Source organism: Phaethon aethereus, assembly GCF_964289735.1.
Source record: "Phaethon aethereus genome assembly, chromosome: 8".
NCBI lineage: Eukaryota > Metazoa > Chordata > Aves > Phaethontiformes > Phaethontidae > Phaethon > Phaethon aethereus.
The window spans coordinates 14,672,414-14,694,044 of record NC_138584.1 but is presented as its reverse complement, the minus strand read 5'-3'; the positions used below and the strand labels follow the sequence as shown (position 1 = coordinate 14,694,044).

At 38.9% G+C, this 21,631-nt stretch overlaps 1 protein-coding gene across 1 annotated transcript in view; it reads left to right on the top strand.

The window, feature by feature from the left end:
• Window positions 1-21,286, top strand: part of PALMD (palmdelphin) — a gene marked incomplete at both ends in the record, with an annotated part of 54,750 nt that extends 33,464 nt beyond the window's left edge. Inside the window, 6 exons of the mRNA XM_082002990.1 lie at window positions 5,165-5,295; window positions 13,937-14,051; window positions 14,931-14,964; window positions 15,054-15,164; window positions 15,914-17,008; window positions 21,243-21,286. Of these exons, the coding sequence (XP_081859116.1) occupies window positions 5,165-5,295; window positions 13,937-14,051; window positions 14,931-14,964; window positions 15,054-15,164; window positions 15,914-17,008; window positions 21,243-21,286 (1,530 nt within the window). The remainder of the gene's footprint in view (window positions 1-5,164; window positions 5,296-13,936; window positions 14,052-14,930; window positions 14,965-15,053; window positions 15,165-15,913; window positions 17,009-21,242) is intronic.
• Window positions 21,287-21,631: the final 345 nt, after the last annotated feature.

The following is a 21,631-nucleotide window of genomic DNA, read 5'->3' as shown; positions in this document are numbered from 1 at the left end:
TCACAGCTGAAAATTAAGCCTCACATTTCAGACTGGGTGTGTTCACTCCTTAATTCCACTACAGCAACCAAACAGGGTGCAGCACAACCATAAGATCTAATGGCATTTTTTCTGGGAAAAAAACAGACTATTTTTATTTGGCTATAGCCTTTTGTCAGCTTGTTTAATGACTCTTTAGTAAAATAATGCTGTTTCTTTGCGCATTTGAAAAAAAGCATAAATACTGCAAGTATTGTGCTGAAATATAGCCTGGTAAACTCAGGATTACAGATTCCAGATTACTAAGAAACCAGAAGATCCACCTCTATAGACACTTGAAATTGCAGCTATTTTTACCCAACAGCACCATTCTTTAAATGTCTATTGCCGTCTGGCAGTACATGTCATTTAGGGAGATGAGACAAAAATCTATGCTTCTAGAAACACGCAGGACTTGTTACATACTCTTTTAATTATGTAAGTGGATAGAGTTTCAAGAAAGATATGTTGAATGCAATACCAGGAGTGTGGCGTGTCTCCTTAAGCAAATGTGGGAGAAGCATGTTTAAAACAGACTCCTCTTCAAAATAGACACCTGATCCTGGGTTTCATCCACTCTGTTATTTTGTGTTAAGCCAAAAAAATGAGACGTTACGATAAACTAGTTCACTGGGACAGGCGAGCCAACGCAAAAGTCACCTATGCTTAGGTTTTATTCATACGGACAGGCTTGACCAATTGTCTAATGTCTTGCCTACAAGAGAGGGAAATATCTTTTCTAAGTCCTGTAACCAATGAGCAGCAAACATGTGACTGTCTTCCTCCGTCTTAGTACATGGTTACATGGAGTACCGCAACTTATGTTTCGAGTTTCCATGCCTATAAATTCAGAATGACTCTTTTGCCCTTCTTTTAAGAAGGATAAACTGATCTGTTCTAGACAACCAGCTAATCCTCACTACTGCTGTGTGCAGAGTCCTAGGGCAGTTTACTTACAGATTTAGTACATGCCTTCAGCTAACATTAACAGGTACCACGGAGTTAAAAAGTTAAGAAAACAAAAGCCCACCTTGCACTTATTCTGAAAATGTTTTATGGAATTTTACAGAAGCTAAAACACTCCTGGAAAAATATTACTGAAATGCTTTTCCTTTGGAAGAGGACAGAGGATGGGATTTGTTTGCCTGTTCTATGAAAAAATCATGCAGATATCACACAGAAAAAAATTTAAATTAAAATCAGTCATATTGCATATGAGGCAAATCAAGGATCTGTAGAGGAAATGGTTCACTTGGCAAAGAGGGATCAAGCATGTGTTTAAATACATACATATATATATATGTATGGTGTATAAATACACACCTATCATTAGCTATCTGGAGCACCCAAAATGGAGACTACTTTTTCCAGCTGAGTACTAAGACAGGCACCTAATATGAGATGCAACATTACTACATGAACATCCTCTGCTTGATGCCCTAGAAGCATTGTCCTTTAATTTAATTAATTTAATTTAGGTATTTCAATGGAGTCAAACACCGCAAGAATCTAGTGCAAAAATAATTTAAAAACAGATTTAGACTTCTAAAATGTTTAAGCTTAAACATTTTATTTTATTGAGGGCTCATTTCCCTAGCAAGTCAGGTTGATTTCATTCGTTTATACTCCTACCAGTTATGCATGGTGATACCTAGAGCTCCATGACCTAGTCCATGTAACTCGCACCTGTCCCTTAGGAAACTATTGCAGGTTAGTAAATCTCACTGTCATATAGATGTTCCTGTTAGCTGGATATCACTATCCAGTTCCTCATTTTGTCCTTCATTCCTATTTATAGCCCTTAGCAACAGGTTTATTAAAAGGTTGTTGTTTTGTTTTGTGGGGGTTTTTTGGTGGTGGTGTTTTTTTAAACTTCCTTTTTGTAAATAGGAATCTCTGCTCCGACTTCCCAATGACTTTGTTTGCTGTCCCCAAGCTAACTTTTTACTAGAAAGAGACAGATGAGGTATCATAATAGGTGTGGAGAAGAAATATTTATTCCTTACATGTGCACCTCTACCACATGAAGTAGAGGACATGCAAGCAAATAGACACCTGTATGGATAGGGCTTCATGGAACTGCAAAGAGCAGTGGGGGCTGCTAGTGAGTGTACATGGGAAATTTCCTTCTCAGGTAATTCTAGATGCACCAGCAACTAATTCTTCCTCCTACCTGGAATCCTCCTCACAACAAGGGAAAGGACCAGAGTTGCAAGAAAAGCGCAGTCAGCACTGATTTACACATACTTTCCAAGAGCTAGTTTAGCTTATAAAGCTTTTGGTTTCTGACATGCCTGAACTCTATTAGAGCTGCCCTGTAGGTGCTCTTCACACACTTTCTTATTCCAGGAGTTAACAGTGTTGACCTACACCATCTGTGAAAAGTGCGAAAATTATTTATGCCTCCCCAACTTGCCGCAAGGTGAACTGCCATGCCACTGGGAGAGCAAGCCCCACAAACTCAAGACATCTATGCCTCCCAGGGAAGGAGGAATCTTTCAAGGCTGAAAGACTGTTAAGGCTTACAGTGGAGTTATAGCTGGAGCACACCTAGGACGTTATTCACAGAGTTTGCAGGATATTGTCACAGTACTCCCGATGTGACCATGAACTTACAAAAGAAAGTGATTGCTTTCCAGTACTCTGGCCATTCCTAGGGTCTTATCACATCACAATGTACAAGCATCCCTTTCCCTGTTAGGCACCAAGCCTAACACAAAGGGAAAGTGCTTTCATACAAATGCTGTGAACACATGCACGACCTAGTACTGAGCCAGAGATGCTTTACAGCGGAAGGAAGAGCTCGACAGCAGAAAGAACCCGACAGCCCCAAAGCAGCTGCTCCTGCTTGTGCCCATGCCTCAGTGGAGCAGCCTGGAAAGCCTGCTGTTCTAAGGCTGTTTCCAAACTAGGCAATACGTCATTCTTTCAAAAATGGCTAATTAAATTTAAAAGATTACATGGCATTTAGTTGGGAGCAGCAGCAAACTATTCTAGGAAAAGCAAAAATAACACTATTGTGTTACGCCCGTATTTAGGGAGTTTGTTTTCTTGGGCCTAACGCTGTATGTACGTGAAGCTTTTGTTGATTTCAATGGGTGTTATCAGTTTCTGAGGTCTACAGTGCCAGCCCTGCTGTAATTCTCACAAGGAATTATAGATTTATTTTTTGGGACAGCAATGCTAGACTAATTCAGTTCCAGTCAGGATTAAAATCTCACTTTTCTAGGAGTCCAACTTATCTTTAAAAACTAAACCAGCTTGATTGAAAGGAAATGAGTAATGACGTTTCCTCCAACTTGAGAAAACAGTATTTTGTGGTCACTAAGAGTTGACCAGACCACATGCATCTACTAGATCAGGTAAAACCATTCTATTAAAATCTGCATTTATTTCATTTGAGCTTAAGACACAACTTCTAGGAAGCGCTGCCAGGTGATCCTACAGCCAGTCTCAAGGCACAGGACATCAGTCTTGAGCAGCCCTTGTTTTCCACAGATTTCCTAGGATCCAGTGTTGAGAGAGAATACTGTCCTGCGGGGCTAAGGCAACTGTAAACATTCCTCTTACAGTCCACAGAAAAAAGTACCGTGGAGTGCCACAAAGTTCCCAAGCTTGTTTTAGCCATGGTTTCTATCGCATCATGTCACACATCAAGCAAGTTGAAAATTGCTTTTAACTGCAAATCAGGTCCTACATGCACTCTTCTCCATCAGTGGGGCCTCAGTAATAACCTCATGTAAAATATACAGTAAACAGAAAAGTGTAGGAAGCAACAGTTTAAGTGACTCAACGCACAGAATGCAGGCAGCGATTCCAACAGCTGCTGCAAGCAGCACTAAGGTTAATCCAGCTTTCTCACCAGTGCTGGGCACAGCTCTGCCTCAAAGCAGCAGTAGTCAAAATCCAATTTAATCTTCATCCACTTCCTACAATTAACAACACTGTATAAGGAAAACTTAAAAAAAAGGGAAATCAGACAGCTCAAGGAATCTAAATTATAAATGGAAAATTCATGGTTAATTAAAAACAATATAGTGTGCTGGTTTTCCCCTGTTGAAAGAGGTTTTTTAAGGAGCCCTGACTCCCACTTCTTCCCCAAGGCAGCAACTGGATTTATATTCCTGAGTTAGACTGAAAGGAATAAAAAGAGCACAAGAAGGTTGGCACAGTTCACAACCTCTAGCCTGCAAATATGAGCTTACGAATTTCCCCCCCCCCACCCACTAGGAATATTTGAGCACGCTCTGATGACTTTCAGCTGCCACCTTTCATATTGTAAAGCAGCTGTAGGAAGTGCATACTTTTCAAAATTTGAAAACACAACTGAGAGATCCGCTCACCTGTACACATGCAGTACACCCATTTATAAGTCACTACTGGACAGAAAGAACTTCACAGGCACTAAACAGGTCAGGACCTAAGTACATAAGCCCTGGATTGCCCCTACAACAGCAGTTCTAAATACATGGCAAGTCTGCTGAAACACTAGCCAGACATCAGCAACCCACCCTTCTAGTCCCACTCCTACCCCACACATCCTCACCAGGTGAAATGCGAGTTCACTACCATAATCACCCAAGTTCCTTGTAAACTCCAGAGACAGCATTGCATCACTATCTCCCTGTCTCCAGAGATAGGGAAGAGATAGAGATCTCCTATATAACCTTATGTACAGAAACTTTTCACCTTTTAAACCTCCTCCCAGAATTTATGCAATGCCATGACCCCAGAAATCAGGGCTACTGAAATAAAACTACAGCACTTCTGACTGGGACCTTTTGCATGAGTCTGTAATATGTACGCTTTGCTACAACCGTTTTACTTTATTGAGGACAAACCCACCACTGGATTCACTTACAAATATTAATCTGTTACAAGTAGCAACTAACATCCTCTATGTATTTGTTGTGTGGACTGATAAAATGGGACATTGTTCTTAATGAGTTTTGCTTTAAGCCTATCTCGAAATACAAATGTTTTTTAGTATTTCTCTTTCAGTGGCACTCACTACTGTCAGGCTGCCTTATGCTAGTAGATACAGCACAAGACTGTGGATCATGCCCGTGGCATCAACACAAACACAGTAAATGATTGACTAGCTTAACTTTTAAAGTACACTTACTTGTCTATTTTTCCCCATCAGAAAAAGGCCTTACGAGAAAAATGGCTCTTGGATGGCCTTAGTTCTCTCACTCCAAAAGAGCAAGAAGAAATGCAAAAGCAGAATCGGGAGGACCAACAACGGACTCATGAGCTGGAGCGAGACATTTTCAGGTAGGGTAGTACCCCTGCTCTTCTGTCTGGATTAAAATGGTCCCTTCTTAAAAATTCTACCTTATTTTGTAAAAGATTAAAACGTTAGCAAGGGCTAAATGTATGCAGTTTGATACACAGAGTAATGCAATCCTTGTTATATTTTCTGGTCAGCTAGAATTAGAGAATATACAATGCAAGCTTCCATACTGTGAATTTTATCAAATTGCACAGTAAGTATCTTGCAGAGTATTTGTTTCTCTAGTTCCAGATACACCTTTCATGCTATACTCAGTAGATTTAAGCCACAGTATACGGGTTTTGCTGTGAAATAGCAATTGTTGAATCAGAATTTCAAAATAACAGTAGTTTTAAAGGTTCTTCAGTTTCACTAGGTCCTGCACGGCCTTTAATACCTGACTTCTACCATAACACAGCACTTCAGAACAGTGCAAGCTGCCTACCCCCATTAGTATAGCTTGCCTTTTTTTCACTTACCTTTCATACTGTTTTGTCCTCAATTTATTCCCAGGAGCCTTTTATAGCAGACTAGATTTTCAAAGTCCTTGTTGACTTTGAGCAAGAGACAGAGGTTTAGCAGAGATGTCCCTTATGCTCTAAGAAATTTGATGATGGGAGATGTGTAAAACTACTTGTTTAATTGATTTTGGTTTTTTAAGCCTCAGAACCAAGTCAAGAACTGGATCTGGTGTGTGGCTGTGTTGGGGGAAGGATGGTTTTATTCTCCTGACACCTACATCTACACTGTTTCCAATTCATTTGACAACACCCAAGTAAAGAACAAGCAATGCTAGTATAGTGGAGGTCTATCAATGTCTATGCCACTAAAAAGGAAAGCTACTGAACTCCTGACATACTGGCTGCCTTAAAAACAGTGAAATATTTTAGCAGGAAGTGTACTCTATCTCCAGCATCTAAATCTAGTTTGTCACCTCATAGCATACCTTTAGGGTTCTCTGCACCTAAGTCGTTGTAATTAAGCTATCTCACAGCAACACTGGCAGCAGGTCCCTCCTGTCCTAGCCCTGGGAAGATCTGGAATGCAGGATTAGGACTTGAAAACTTTTTCACAATACTAGTTCAAAAATTTCAGCAAACACGGTTGATTATTCACATATGTAATGTCGTTTCCAGGCAGAATCCTGGGTTTATAGTTACAGTTGTAGAGTCTTGATATTGGTTTTGTAATTATTGTCCTGCATTTGTCATCAGCTCAGTGGCCTTAGTTTTTATTTCCTCAGAAACCAAAACTGAACACACATAGTGAGCTTTACTTCTCTGAATATAGCCATATAAACTTTTTTTTTTTAGCATGACTAGAATTTATCCCTATCACAAATAGTAAAACAGTAATCCAGCTGGAGCTTCAAACCTGAAAAACTCCTTTAATTTGTGTAAATTAGCATCACAGAGGAATATTCCCTCTGCTTTAATTCTAGATTGGATGGAAAAGTTGACAAGGGGTTATAAATTTTAACGTTTATCTCAGTTAGAAGCTTCTAGGTCTTTTAAAAGATGCCCATAGCATTTAAAGGAAGATTTCTAAATGAATTTGTGCTTTAAGGAAGGAGAAATGAACGTGCCAAACCCATCATTTGTCCCTAATTGCTTTCTCTTTCTTAAATCACAACATGCATCCTGGAGTAACATCTCAGCCCATCTCTGTTTTTTGGTAATTACAAGGACTAGATGCAGATACACAGCCAATGGGAAAACTGCACATTTACTACTGCATCACATGACCAAGAGCACACATATTGTACCAAACGAGGTGGAGGTTCCTCGGCTCATACACTTGATATAAGCCTGAGCATGTGACAGCCTAACTATAGAAATGTGCCTATTACTTTCCCACTAGAATTTTTGCCAGAGGCTTGGTTAACTTTCAGCATGTAGAAAAAAAAAATCCATTTTAGAATTCCTTTCCCATGTAGGTGGGATGCAGGTATGACGGGTTTGGTTTGTTGTTTGTTTGGTTTGCTTAATAGTTTCTATATATATGGCTGCATTTAGGAGAAACGTATTAGGGAAAATTTCTTCACCAAGAAGGTTGTCAATCATTGGAACAGGCTTCCCAGGGAACTGGTGAAATCACCAACCCTGGAGGTATTAAGAAACACGTAGATGTGGTGCTTAGGGACATGGCTCTGGGAGGACTGGGCAGTGCTATGTTAATGGTTGGACTTGATGATCTTAAGGGTCTTCTCCAACCTAGACGATTCTACGATTCTAGGAATTCTTTTCCTACATAGTTCCAGATTCAGTTAATTACAAGCACAAGTAATGTTGGTACATCTAGACTACTGATATTCTGACCATAAACCAACAATTTAAATGCTGATGACAATGAAATTAAGTAAGTTTACTTGCAACTGTAAGCACTACAGCGGAAAAAATGCAATAAACATTTCATTGTAGTTGCTGACCTATCTCCTCTTATTAAAAAATATCATTCTTTTTCCAAGAATATAAGGCTATTAATTTTACTCCATTTGCTTAACAGAACTTGTGAATGGTTCCTCTTATTTTTAGATATGCTGCTCTTTCATGGCAATTGATTTTTTTCATGGCAAATTAAGTATTTCCACAGCCATTTGTTGTTAATACCAGTGTTACCAACTAACTTTTCCTGCCTGTGACTGTCTCCTGGGAAGCTCCACTAAATTGCTTCCTCTTTAAAATGATTCCTACTTGACATACATCTGAAATACTTCAGATTTATTTGTAGTGAAATGAATCAGACAAATTACATCAGCATAAAAATCAAGATTAACTGACAAAGAAAGTATAACACAAAATTACATGCTGTCTTGACTCTTACGATAACTTCACAGGTATAATGCATCCTAGAAATGAAAATCAGTACAGAAATGCTCCTAATTATATTCCTGAGCCATTCTGAATTAAGAGGACTTAATTCACCATTGCCGAAGTTCTAAAGACAGTTTAGAGGTTTGTAAGGCCTTGATATCAACAGAATTATTTTCATTACTCATGTACTTACTCTCATAACCAATCTACACACCTTAGTCTTTGGCAGCTATTGTCTTCATGACACTCAGAGGACTCAGACAGATGTAGAATGGAAGCAGAACGTACCTGGAGTCACGTAGGAACTTCTCTTAACTACAAATTTAGGCAGGTTTATTCACATCAAGCATCTTTTGCTATAAATGATACTTCCTACCACTTCTCAATAGCTGTCTAGCAAAGGCCAGAAAAACATCCTTGCTGCCTTCCAGATATCAGTATGTTTTGTTTAGACATTCCCAGCCCAGTTTCAAACCAGCCAGCAGTGATACACAAACCTAGTAATAGAGTTCAGTATGAACAAAGTCCAACAAAAAGCACAAAATATGCACCATACAGTGCTTGCAAAGTGCTTTTGCTATGCCATAGATAGCACCCACGCTAATAAAAGCTTGCTTGACTATATATATGTGAAGTCATACCTTTGACCTGCCCTGTAAATCAAAGATTGCTAAATTGGTCATGTAGACACATTATGTCTTGCAGTAGCAGTAAGAATTATTGAGAAGCTCAGTAGAATTCTTTCTTCTGGGCATCTGATTATTACACTTGCCTGGATTCAGATAGGTTCTGTCCACTCTGATGATTATTCTGCATGGGTTTTATTGTCAGTTAAGAAAATCTGAATCACTTTAAAGACTTTTTAAATACACTGTCTTTGTTTCTTTCTGCTGAGAGGACAACTATAATAGGCATTGTAGGCAGATTATTTCCAGTAGTGGCATAGGCCTTTCCATCACCCTCCTAAACAGGACCTCTGTTTCAAAACATTCTTTACTCAGGTATCAAATAGAGCTAGTGCATGTCTGTTAATCAGTTCAGATTTGAGCATTTTTTGATAAAAGGGAGAATTCCATTCTTTGTATCAACAACAAAACAGTGAATAGCGAACGACCTGAACCACCTTGCAGAAAAATAACCCTCTGGTTACAGACAAAACCAGCATTTACATTATCTGTCCTTTTCACCTCTTCACATGTTAGAAGCTACACTGAGCCGAGTGAGCATGTCCTTGGTCAGGGTACAAGCTGAATGAAGAATTAGGAGTCCCATTTTCTCATTTAATTTTCAGCAAATCGCACTCATTCTTTATTGAATTAGTTGCTACACAACATACTTAAAAAGGCACAAACAACATCACAGTTAACTAAGGTCTGTTCAATGGTTTGTAATGTGGTACAGGAAGGCAGGCTCAGGCTAGATGGAATCCAGAGCTGCTAAAGCATTTGACTCGCATCAAAACATGTGAGGACTTGCTAAACTGCCTTTTCCTCTCAGGCTGATATTTTCCAGGGTGGTATCCTTCTATCTGCTTTTCATTCTTAAGCTGTTTATTTTTCTTCTGGGGTGGCAGTGGTGCCAAACCCAGCAGATTAGCTGGTGGCCAGCAGCAGTCAGGTATACTCTGTAGAATTTCTTAATTTAGCTACTACTTTGGCAGAGAAACCTCCAACTTAGTATCTCAGTTTCTAAGGTTCCTTCTTTCATCCACACCTCCATACTACTTACTTTCCCCTTTCAGATAATGAACACTACTCAAGGAGAGAAGGACAAATATCCAAAGGATTGATTTAATACATTGGCTGTGTCATACTTCCATTTCTCTACAAAACACAGCAGCACCATTGAAAGATATTTTCCTATAATTGCTAGTGTAGCTGATAGACCCTTTCAAGACAAATACATACCGTGATGTAGCTTCATAAAAATGTCATCGATTCAGAAGTTTCTAAAGATTTAAACACACCAGAAAGATTCTGGCCTAACTTTTCAACTGCACAAAGTCAAAAGGACTTGATTTCTTTGAACTATACAGATGGCATCTTTTAAAAGTTTCCTTTCAACAAATTCCAGCATGCACATTCACAACATCTTCTGAAAATGAACCATAAAAATCTATGTCTACAGGCAAGTATGAGTGCGAAAGAGATACTTAAGGTCTAGATCCAATTCCCATTAAATGGTATGAGAATTTTTTCTTAACCCCACTAAGCACTGAATCAGTCGTCTTAATTACCATATGAAGTGGGTGTTGGTATGGGTGTGACAGCATATATAAACTTAAATAATACTTTCTTGATCTCCCAGACAACTATATGGGGTTTATCATTTATGATTTATTTGGGGTTGTGTTTTCTCTTTCTCTGCCCCCGCCCCCTTTTTTTTTTTTAAATACCTTTCCAGGATTTTTCCTCCTCCTTTTCCACTTGTGTGTCTAGGGGTGTTTAGAGTGCAGACTGTAATAAACCCATAGTAAAGGTTAATGATTCTGCAGTTCATTATGCTTCTGTGAGCTTTAATGATCAATTTTTGCATGATGATAATATTGCAATTAAGTCCCATGTAAAAATACATTTCAATATATTAAACAAATACTATTCTGTAAGAAGTGCAGAAATATGCCACATGGTCATTGCATTACTTTCTTTTATAGCCCTCCAAGAATATTCATCCCCTCATTACAATTTTTTTAAATTTTAGCACTATATACAGTACCTTTGAGCAGGGTCCTAAGAACATCTTGCAGAGCTCAGGTCCAAAGAGTTATCTGCTTTTAAATTTTTTTTTAGCTTTTACTTTGATCCTGAATGCATATTTTTTTTCCTCACATCTCAGTTCTGAGGTTTGTGATACCTTTGTGTTTCAAAAAGGAGGATATTCTCAGTAACAGATAAAAGTCCATGTAGTATCTTATTATTGTAGCTCTATAAATTTAAGTTTAAATAGGGCAAGAGCCACAGTATTAATTCAGACTCCTCAAGTCACCCAAAAGGAGATAAATAATGCTTCTCTGCCAGCCCTGCATTCAACTTTTCTGGTCTGCTTACTTTAAAAGGGATGACAGGCTTCTATTATGAATGTTGACTTTGGTGTATATCATGGATACTAGCACATACTAAAGAATAGGTCAAAACATAAAAATTATAGGCCATCATTACTCCTTTTATAACTTTGGCTCAGATCATCTGACTGGTCTCAGCAACTAGTGATAGCAATTGCCTTAAGCCTACAGTCATCAATTTCTGACACGGGTTCAAAAACAATGGAAGACATATTTCACTGAAATATGGAAGGTTTTGAAATTTGCTTTTGTTTTTTTCCTTTAAGTTAAAAGTATTTCTTGCAAAACCAATCCCAAAAAGAAAAGATAGAAGAACCAAGAAACTGAAGCTATATGGCACTCATCTACAGCATGAGAGATCCAGTTTAAGGCCCAGTTCAGAGTTAAATCTGGACTTGATTCTAGATCTTCATGGAAAAGTGACTTTCCAACTACTAGGCTAATAAGGCAAATTTCTATCTAAAACCCAACAAATACACGCTTATGCAAAAAGGACGTGTCTTGACTAGAAACAGGAAAAAAATAGGGTACTGGACACCTGCTTAAGTCACTGCCTTAGAGAAAAAAATTTGACTAAGATACTTTACCTTACAGGTGTTCTTTAACCAAACACAGCTTTCTCCCTCTCTCATATACATAGAGATTTGATATTTTATCCTGAACCTTTCTGTCTAGAAGTGTTTCGTCAAACATCTTAGTGCTAAGAAAATAAAAACTCTAATTAGGAAAAAGATGCCTTAAACATTGTACTCACCTTTAACATGCAAGAAACCATATTACATAGATTTAACATATAACAAAAAGGGGAGGGAAAGGGAGTTGTGACACTTTTTAAATAATATACAAACCTGTAGCAGGAGTCAATAGCCCAAAAGAAATTTTGACTTCTGAACTTCAAACTCCCTTTTACATAACGATAAAGGTTTGGTTTTTTTAGCAAAGTAGTTAGCCCATCAGCCAAGTCTTAACTGGCAAGATACTTCCGTTTGCACTCCTAAAATCTGACAGAGGTAAGTCAATTGCTGAATATCTTGCTGTCTTAGAGCATATCCAAAGTTAGTACATTAGGTATTCATAAGAGGTAGGCTGGTAGTCTTTGTAAAACAAAGCTCTCACTGACTAGACCTGGGTAAAATTAAGGCTCTTCCTCTAATAAATAGACCCTTAACAATTGTTTCTTAGTGTTGGAAATCGCTACCTTAGAAAGTGATTGCTATTAGCACCTGATGGGACGTGTATCACACCTATGTGAACTACCCGGTTTTCTCTTGCAAATTCTTTGGTAATACTTGTGAAAAAATTACTTGAGCAAACACTGCAAACATTAACTTTCCCAGCTTCCTGCCCTAGGTGCGTTGAACCAGTGTGTCTTATGTGACTGCTGTGCTGCTGAAAAGGAATGTTTTCCAGAAACAAGATTCCAGCACTTTTCCCAGAGAATTAAGTACACAAAATGCCAATGAGTGACTAAGGACATATGTATGTCTGTAAAAGCCTTAGTGCACAGCCCTAAAGAGGAGCCTTTAAAACTTACTAGTATTTTTAAGTCCGTAGCTACACAAGCTCTGGTCTAGTCTATCAGGAATGCTACAATAACACTCACCCCATATCAGCAATATCTTGCTTTTTTAATCAGGATTTTTTTTCTATGAAGAATCAAGCTTCAGGCTGTCAGTCAAGCACTGTTACACGTGTTTTACTAAAGCAAAGAGTTTTGAAATCCCAGAAACCACATTCACACATGCAAAACTGTGGAGAAGTGTCTCGGCATCTTGGAGCTGAACACACACACACCCCCCTCCACCTCGGAAAGCCCCTTCATCATCCTGGGTGTTTGTAAATTCTTAATTCTCAATCCCAGACAGACTAGAAAACAACAAAGCTTTAGTCTCTCAAGCATCCTCCCATTACGCAGGTTGCTTAGTTTTCAAAATCCACACAATTATGAAGTTATCACTTCATAAAAGTAGCCTGGAAAGCACATCACTACTATGGTTTCTAGCTGTATTAATTTTCATATTAGAAAATTAGTTAGAAGCTTTTTTATCTACAAAAAGTACTTGCAAATGCCATTATTCTTTTATCAAAAAAGCAATACCTGTTCTACCCCTCAGAAATACAAATGCAATTTGATTTCCATTGATAGAGGTGGTTCTTCTGGAATTGTAGCTTCTAGTTACGGATTGACTAGGACTTTCCTCCACAGGGGATCCTCCTGAATAGAGTTTGGCTACATACATTAAAATGGAGTGTATGAGGAGATGTACTCTAGCACTTTAAGTACTACCAGGTACAAGACCATTCTTCCGAGTTTCTTACAACAAAAGAATTTGCTTCTTTTCATCATGTGTACAAGTACACATACCAAATTGAGAGATAAAGTCATAACCCTGGTGTCTGTATACTAGATTCCTACATATTAATCACATTTCTTGAGACAATGTAGGAGAGAAAATTTGCTTAGAGATGAGGAAATGCTGTGAGGGCCTATATTCCTTATTAACTTATTTTTTCAGGAGGGAATAGATTTCAGCCACTGTTTTCAAAGTAGACTCAGAGGGAATCTATGGCAGGTACTTTTTTTTTGTAAATGAGAATACTATTTCACAGTATTTCCTGATGCATGTGAAATTTTACGCTGATCTCATAATATAGCAAAATTTGTCAGGATCAGTAGAACCAATCCCACTAATGTCCATCTTCACAACATATTGAATCTGCAATGTTGTTCTCCGCCTGGTATTAAATCAAAGGGAATTGTGATTGCAGACTGGAGAAGGAAATTGAGGCTCTGGAAAGAGAGGAAATGGAAGTCTCAGCTAAGGAAGAAGCAATTTTAAAGAAGCTTAAGTCTGTTGAGAAAACAACAGAAGACATAATAAAGGTTAGTGCCAAATTACTCCAGAAGTAGAACTCATTACTCATTCATCATAAAAACCAGGGAAAGGGGAACCAGCTGGATCCTGTGAGTGGTCATGGGCTTTTGTCTAAAGTGACAGTACTTCAAATACAAGAAGGGTCAAGATGTTATACTGTTCAAGTGCCCAAACATCTCCATTTGCTTGTTTATGGAGGTGGGGGAGCAATTTCTATCATTACTTATCTATAGCACATCTCAAAAAAAAAAAATAGCACTGCCACTGACACCAGCCAGCAACTTTGCATCTCCCCTGAGACAGACATAACAGGTACAGAGGTTGATGTATTCGTACTCCTTCAGGTGATGTGCCCAGCTAAACTGCATCATGCTTTCCCCCAAGTCCTTGAGAGAGGTTATAGTGAAACATGACTTAATATTATCAGTCATTAGTCTTTGTCAATAGGTCATTTTGATATTTGAAAATCATCTTAAACTGTCTCAAAAAATAAAGTGAAGGAACTAAACTTCAGTTCTCCAGTTATTCTTAAACACACACTCTCTCTAAAGCAACACAGAGCGATAAGCACAACTGGAAAGCCAAAGCAGAGTCTTTGAAATTCTTTGAAGCCAACCAGCTTGGGCCACAGTGTGAGGTGGGTCACTGATTAACACTTTGTAATGGCCCATCCTTACCTGCGTGACTTGGATACTGGCAATAAAGACAGGAAAAAATTTCACTTCCTCCCTTAGCATGCTCAAACCAAGCAGGTTTCACTTTTAGCCCATTCTCAGTATGCAGTTGCACATATAAGAAGTTAAAACTGTGAGGTAAAGCAAAGCACTGTCCAGTTAACACCTTAAAACTGACTAATCACATTTATTGTTAATGATTCTCTTTCATAGTCTGTGAAGACTGAAAAAACAGGAGTTGAAAAAGGTATGTTTATTCAAAAAAATATTTTTAAAAAGGTTCTTGTAGAAGTCAGTGAAAACATACTAAATACTTTGTGGATCTTCTTTATTCAGAGGCAGCAGACTACATATACGCTAGTATACCTGACCTTCCCAAGTATTTCAGGCCTTCCATACTGAAAAGTAAAGCACATGCTGCCACCGATGATGAAGAAAAGAGAAAAGGTACTGCTTATTAGTAACTCCAAAGGGTGTCAATACGTGCAAAGATTTCCTACAAACTGAATCTAACGCACTTTAAGCGAAGGATAAACATTACAGATATGGGACAATGTTGTTCTCATTTAAGCTGTGTGATGTTATCAGTGAGGTCATCAAAACTGAGAGGTGGGACGCTGGTGTAAGTTATGTGCCATTGAGAATAAGGATCAACTGTTTTCAGCATTCACACTTCTTTCTGGCACTTCGTTTCTCTACTTAGCATAACTTTCAGTAGTTCCTCCCTTCATATCACACATTCCACATTTTTTATCCTCACTCACACCTCCTGGGCAGCCAGCAGTAGTCTGGTTATTTCCTCAAGTACTACAAAACCTCCTAACCCTTCCGAGCGCCCAAGACTCCTTAGTCTTGTAGCACGCTGAGCTCTTTCAACTGCTATTGCCCAGCACAACACCAGGGGCCGAGGTTAAATCCAATGTTCTCAGACAATCACAAAATGAAAACTGGCTCCTCAACAGCTTAATTTTGCTCACAGAATTGGATCCAAACAAAAATTTTTCTTCCACTTCAAGTTTTGACAGGATGGAAGGGGGTATTCAAAATGAGAATCCGATATATTGCTTATGTATGTGACAATTTCATGTGTTTGATAATTCTTTCTGACGGTCATTCTCTATCACTGTCAGAACTGTTCCATAATATTTCTTGCAGCTGCTGTATTACAAGTTTAAGCACTTGTTTTCTTTCAACAGCATTGTTTGCCATGGAAATTAAAGTTGAAAAAGATATGAAGACAGGAGAAAACACAGTGTTATCCACAATACCTGTTCCCTCAAAGGAGTTTAAAGAGACAGGAATTAAAGTCTATGATGATGGCAGGAAGTCAGTCTACGCAGTGTCCTCAAATGGCAGCACAACACAAAATGGGATTGATGAACTTGCTCCTGTTGAGGTAGAGGACTTGCTACGGCAGGCAACTGAAAAAAATGCCCAGTCTCCCACAGAGTATCATGAGCCTGTGTTTGCAAACAAATTTTGTAGGCCAGTTACTCCTCAGAAAGACAAAATAATCCCTGGACCAAAACTGGAAGACACTCACAGAAGAGAGACGAATGGATTTAGCAATCATCAGACAGAATACTCCTCCAAAACAGAGCCCTTTATGCAGCAACATAAAGAGAATGGGCTTGATCTTCCAAAGGTAATACAGCCAAAGTCTCCCTCTCCAGTACTTTCCCATTCAGAGAAGAAAGCACACACTAATCCTGAGAACAGGATGATACATAATGAAGACAGACAAGCTGCACAGGAGGAATTAAAACCTTACCAGAATACAAGCAAAAGACAAAATGAGACAAGGTTTTTAAGTCCCTGCCATCTTAATCAAGCATCCCCTGCACCTCAATATGAGGAAGATGTTCAATACAGCATTGTTCAAGCTGTACCATGCTACGTGGATGATTCTGAACCAGTAACAATGATTTTCATGGGTTATCAGCGCATTGATGATGACGATGCAGAAGCAGACCAAAAGTTGTCACGATACGATGGGGTTATCCGTGCAGAATTAGTTATCATTGATGATGATGAAGATGACAGCAAATCTGAGAAACCAGCGTATCATCCCGTAGGCCACTATAGTCAGGTTTATCAGCCACCAAGCAGGAAAATCACCGAAGTACCACAGACGAACCCTGTGAACAGTCTGGGAGCAAGCCTGAACAAATTACCCCACAAAAATTCCATCTCCCTGCGAGAACAAGAGGAACGCTTAAGCTCACCGACACACCGTGCTCATCTTCACAGCCAGGTATCCGGAGACGGTACCGAAGATCCCTCACTAACAGGTAACAGAAAAGGAAAATCATGTCACTGCTGTTCGCTCATGTAGCAAACTGATACTACTCTTATCTGCTAGCAAATATTTCACTTTACTGTTTGGATTGTTTCATGGACTAATATGCAATCACTAATAATTTCTTTGCTCTTCTTTGTTAACAAATGCCAATCTGCATTTTGGTACTGTTGAATTATTTAATCTTTAGCAATACACTAGTTACCATATCAAAATTTGGAAACCAAACTATCTCAGAAAATCTATTTCTGTAACCTTCAAAGATTAAAAGTGGTTCTCTTTCAAGTGGCAATTAAAGGTTCCTTTAATGCTACCTCACTTAACAGAATTAGTTTTAATTTCTACCAGGTAACTAACAGCATTGCTTCTTAATGCTGTCTCCTCATTGGAATGTTTTTGTGCCTATCCACATTCTAACTACTTCCTAGACAATCCAAATTGCTCCTTAAATTAGAAAGACTGTTTAATAACCAGCTTTACTTTGCATTTTTCTGGAATCAGCATTGCCAACCTTGCCATGACAATGTTTATGCAAGTTTTAGCATTTTTCTGTTAACCTGAGTTAGATATTTTTGTAGCCTCTGAAAAACAATGAAACAGTTTTCATCACATGTAGTTAGTCCAGTGTTATTTTTTAGCACTTTTTATAGTCTACTAATACTCAAGATGTCTATTTCTTACTATAAAGTTTTATTATAAGAGGTTGAAAGAGCAATAGCAAAATCTTCCAGAAACACGGAAAGCTCTTCTTTATGATTATGTTGCACTTTAATGCATACAATTAAACTGCATTTAAGTATATTTACAGAGCAGCAGATTTCAGACAGTAGTCACATTCCACTTCAAGAGAAGAACACTGTGCTTGAATTATAGGAAGATCAGGGATCCTGATCCCCCATTCTCTCCCTATTCCTCTTTCAGACTGTATTTTGAATAATTTTGCAATTTGCAGCAAAAGTATAAGTTCGGGCCTTGCCTAAAGCTGCATTGGCAGCCCAGCATTTCTTTACAATACAAATAAAGTCAGGAAAGAGAGTGGTCATTGGATCACAAAGACTTTCAATTTTTTATCATCAGTATGCACTGACTGGGAAGAGCTGTTCAGTAAGTAATGCTCTCGGTTTATAGGAGTATCAGCCTCGTGCAGTCACGCACACAACAGCCTGAAATAGTCCAGTAGTGCTGCCCAGCCTTTCTGATCAATGAGGCCACTGCACTTTTCTACCACTTGAGAGGACCTTTGCTTCTCTCAAGCACCAATCCTGCCGTCTGTGCACATCCCTGTGTCCTCCAGGACCAAAGGCTGCTGCCAACAACTCTTATGCCAGCAAATGAAAGCAGAAGTAGCTGGCACAGGCAAGATAAACCACTCCAGCAACTGCTCCAGCCCATTGTATTTTTGGGGATAGTCCCTTAATTCCCCCATCACATATGTATAGGCATATAACAAACAAGCAACACTCACCCACCCACCAGCTGGTTGCTACTGAAACAATTCATCCTACAGCCCGCTGCTTGAGTGCTCCTGAACAGGTCCTGGGAAAGAGGTTTTCAAGAAGTAACTATGAGCTGGCAGTACTATTCAGGTGGGCCACATATAGGCCATGAGATGTTAGCTTGAGCACTTCTATCTGTAACAATCTTTGTTTATTTTTGTCTCCCAAAAGCAGCATATAAAACATTTTCATTTCTCCCTGTCACTCATAGGCAATCTTCAGACAATCTGGGCTCTCTCTCTTTTGAGGTTAGTGGGGAAAAAAAAAAACCAAAAAACTCACTGTCAGGGAAGGGGGATAAGGATAAATCTACCAAAAGACAATTGAGACTCTGTTCTGTTAATCTGTATTTGGTCTTACTCTTTTACTTAAAAATATTCTACCAAGGAGGAAATAGCCAATTAGGAAATAACTGGTCCCAATTAAATTAAAAGCAGTTTGGCAACTGCCTCAAAAATACACCCTAACAGTCACCACTGCCTCCAAGTGAGTGTCTTAAACTGCCCAGTAGAATTTGGAACTAAGCCATATTCCTCTTCACCCCTCCACCTATTTATTTCTACTCCCTGAGACATTTTGATCTGTGGAAAAAGCCAGGAAGTGACTCAATTTTTCCCAAACAGTCCCACAATCCTACTGCGACTTCTAAAAAGGAAACAAAACTAGGAAAGCCTCTTAAATCTAGAACAATGTATTACACAGAGCTGTTACTTAGGGAAATAAACTGTTTCCAAAGCAGCCGCTGATGCCCAGCCTAGCAGGTTCCCCCTAAACACCAGCAAAAAGAGGGCAGTCAAAATTATTTTTGATACCTCATCATTCATTACTGAAACAACAAACCGTACAACAGAAAAAATAACCTCTCCGAAATGAAAGCTTTGGGAGGCAACTGCAGCATTTGAACATTGAACAGGCACTGAGGACTCTCTGAAAGAGAATGGAAAGCAAGGATGCACAGGACAGACCAGGGAGACGGTCTCTTACGTAACAATCTTGCTTTGGGAAAGAAATGACCCTTCAGAGCAAGTTACTGAAAGTGTTATTGAAGGCCAAGGACAACTAGGAGGCAGAGGAATTGCTCCATGCGCCAATCTATACAGGGGAATATCAGATTAAATTAGGAGCTTTCAGCATGCCCCCAAACTGACAGAAGTGTAGGACATACCTCTTTTCCATATGGGAAAAATTTTCCCATCCTCATGAGCTTGATGAGGGACCAATATCTCAAAGTATGTTCCCTCAGAAAAACCATATAGAGAGACAGATAACAATGCTAATACTTAGGACACCAATGTTTTGCATTATTAGGGCTTATTTTCTTCTTTAAATGTCAGTCAAATGAATTAAGTGTGCAAACGTTTTGAAGATTCAGTACTTATTAGGGAAATGAAAAGTCCTTGTGGGGAACAAAGGCTAGACATAGTGGAATGAATAAGGAAAGGAAAAACTGAAGCCAAATAGGCAGTAAAACCTACTGACAGTGTGGAACTGGCTCTCATGGGACACGAAGGTCCAAGGCTTTTGGCAGGTGGCTAGTCTAGATGAGCTGATTTTTTTCCTTGCCACTGGAAGCTTCAAAAACACAGTGCAGACTTAGCTCTATTTGTGTGGAAGAAAGTAACAGGCAACAAAACTTCTTAACAGAGAAAGCCTCATGCATGCCATCTGTTTCTGTAACGCATAGAGCAAGACAAAACCAGACTATTGGCTATAAGGGAAGCACCATACTGACTGTTCTCTCAAGCCACGACCAGGACTCAAATTCTTCAGCATTCCTTGGTCTGCAAACAGTACAAACGGTCTTTGTAAGAGCTAAGCTTACCATCAGTGGCCCTATGATATAAAGTTACACTCAGATGCTTCTGATTCGCAACAGCTACAGCATCGAAGACGTAACTCGAGTAGGACATTTGCTGACAAGCATAAATCAAGCAAACAGCTGCTTTGACCCTCTGTCTCAGCAGAGACATACGCAGGATAAAGGAATGAGACACGCTATTTTGGGTGACTCTGCAAACTAACAGGTCAGAGTGCTGGAGATTATTCCCACTGCCTTCTCAGATCAGCTACGTGGTGGGGGGAGGCTCTTCCACATCAAACAACAGAATTATACTGCTGTTCTAAAAACAACCTTAACATTTAATCATCAGCCCTGCACTGTCACTTTCAAACTAACCCACATTATAATCAGTTACAGACAATAGCCATACTGATGTTTATACAGATACTAAGTTACTCAGTCATATTCCTCATTTAAGTCTGACAAAGTCCCACTCTGACTCACTACACCAGGAAAAAAGTTTTCTGTGAACATTAACACAAAAGAAAAAGGCTTCCAAACAGTTATAGCTCCCACTGAGGAGTTCAGTTTAAACAAAGAGTTTGTTTAATTATTCATGCATGCTTTTAATCTGTCAGCATCTAGTCAAGGACAATACTCTCTGTCTGTGAGGCCTTCAAGAAGGTAACAGAAACAAACCAGTTAGAGAAGAGCTGTGCTAATTTTCAAATAGTGATAATGGACTTATTTCTTAATATACTCACTTTATTGCAAAATTACCAGAACTAATGCCTTCTACTGATTTCTTTCTATAACACTAAAACAATGCTTATACTACTGGATTAACCACTGGAGGTACGTGTATTCTTCATTTGTCTAAATAAGGAGAGTTAGCATCAGAAATATAAAGTTAGTCTTAAAATTCAATGGCTTTGTTTTCTTTTTTTCAGCTCTGAGGATGAGAATGGCAAAGCTGGGGAAAAAGGTGATTTAACAGCTGTAATGACATTGAAGTAAAATTTACTACTCAAAGCAGAATAAAACTAAGAAGAGTTTCTCCAACGCACCTTTTTGGATCATAATGCTTGTTTTGCTCCTCTGTTTTATGCATCTGGGTTTTTTTGCCCTCTGCATAATCCAATGGACGTTAACAGACTTTTAGATTTGACCAACTGCCACATACACACGTTTGGTGAAAGTAGTGGAAAGTTCCCTAAGACCATAAATGCAGTGTGTAATAAAGTATGAAGACACGTGCAGACCTGTTCCCACAATCAGGAATACGTTGTTGCTATATACACAGAGCACATAAACACCCATCTCCAGGGGACTTCACAGG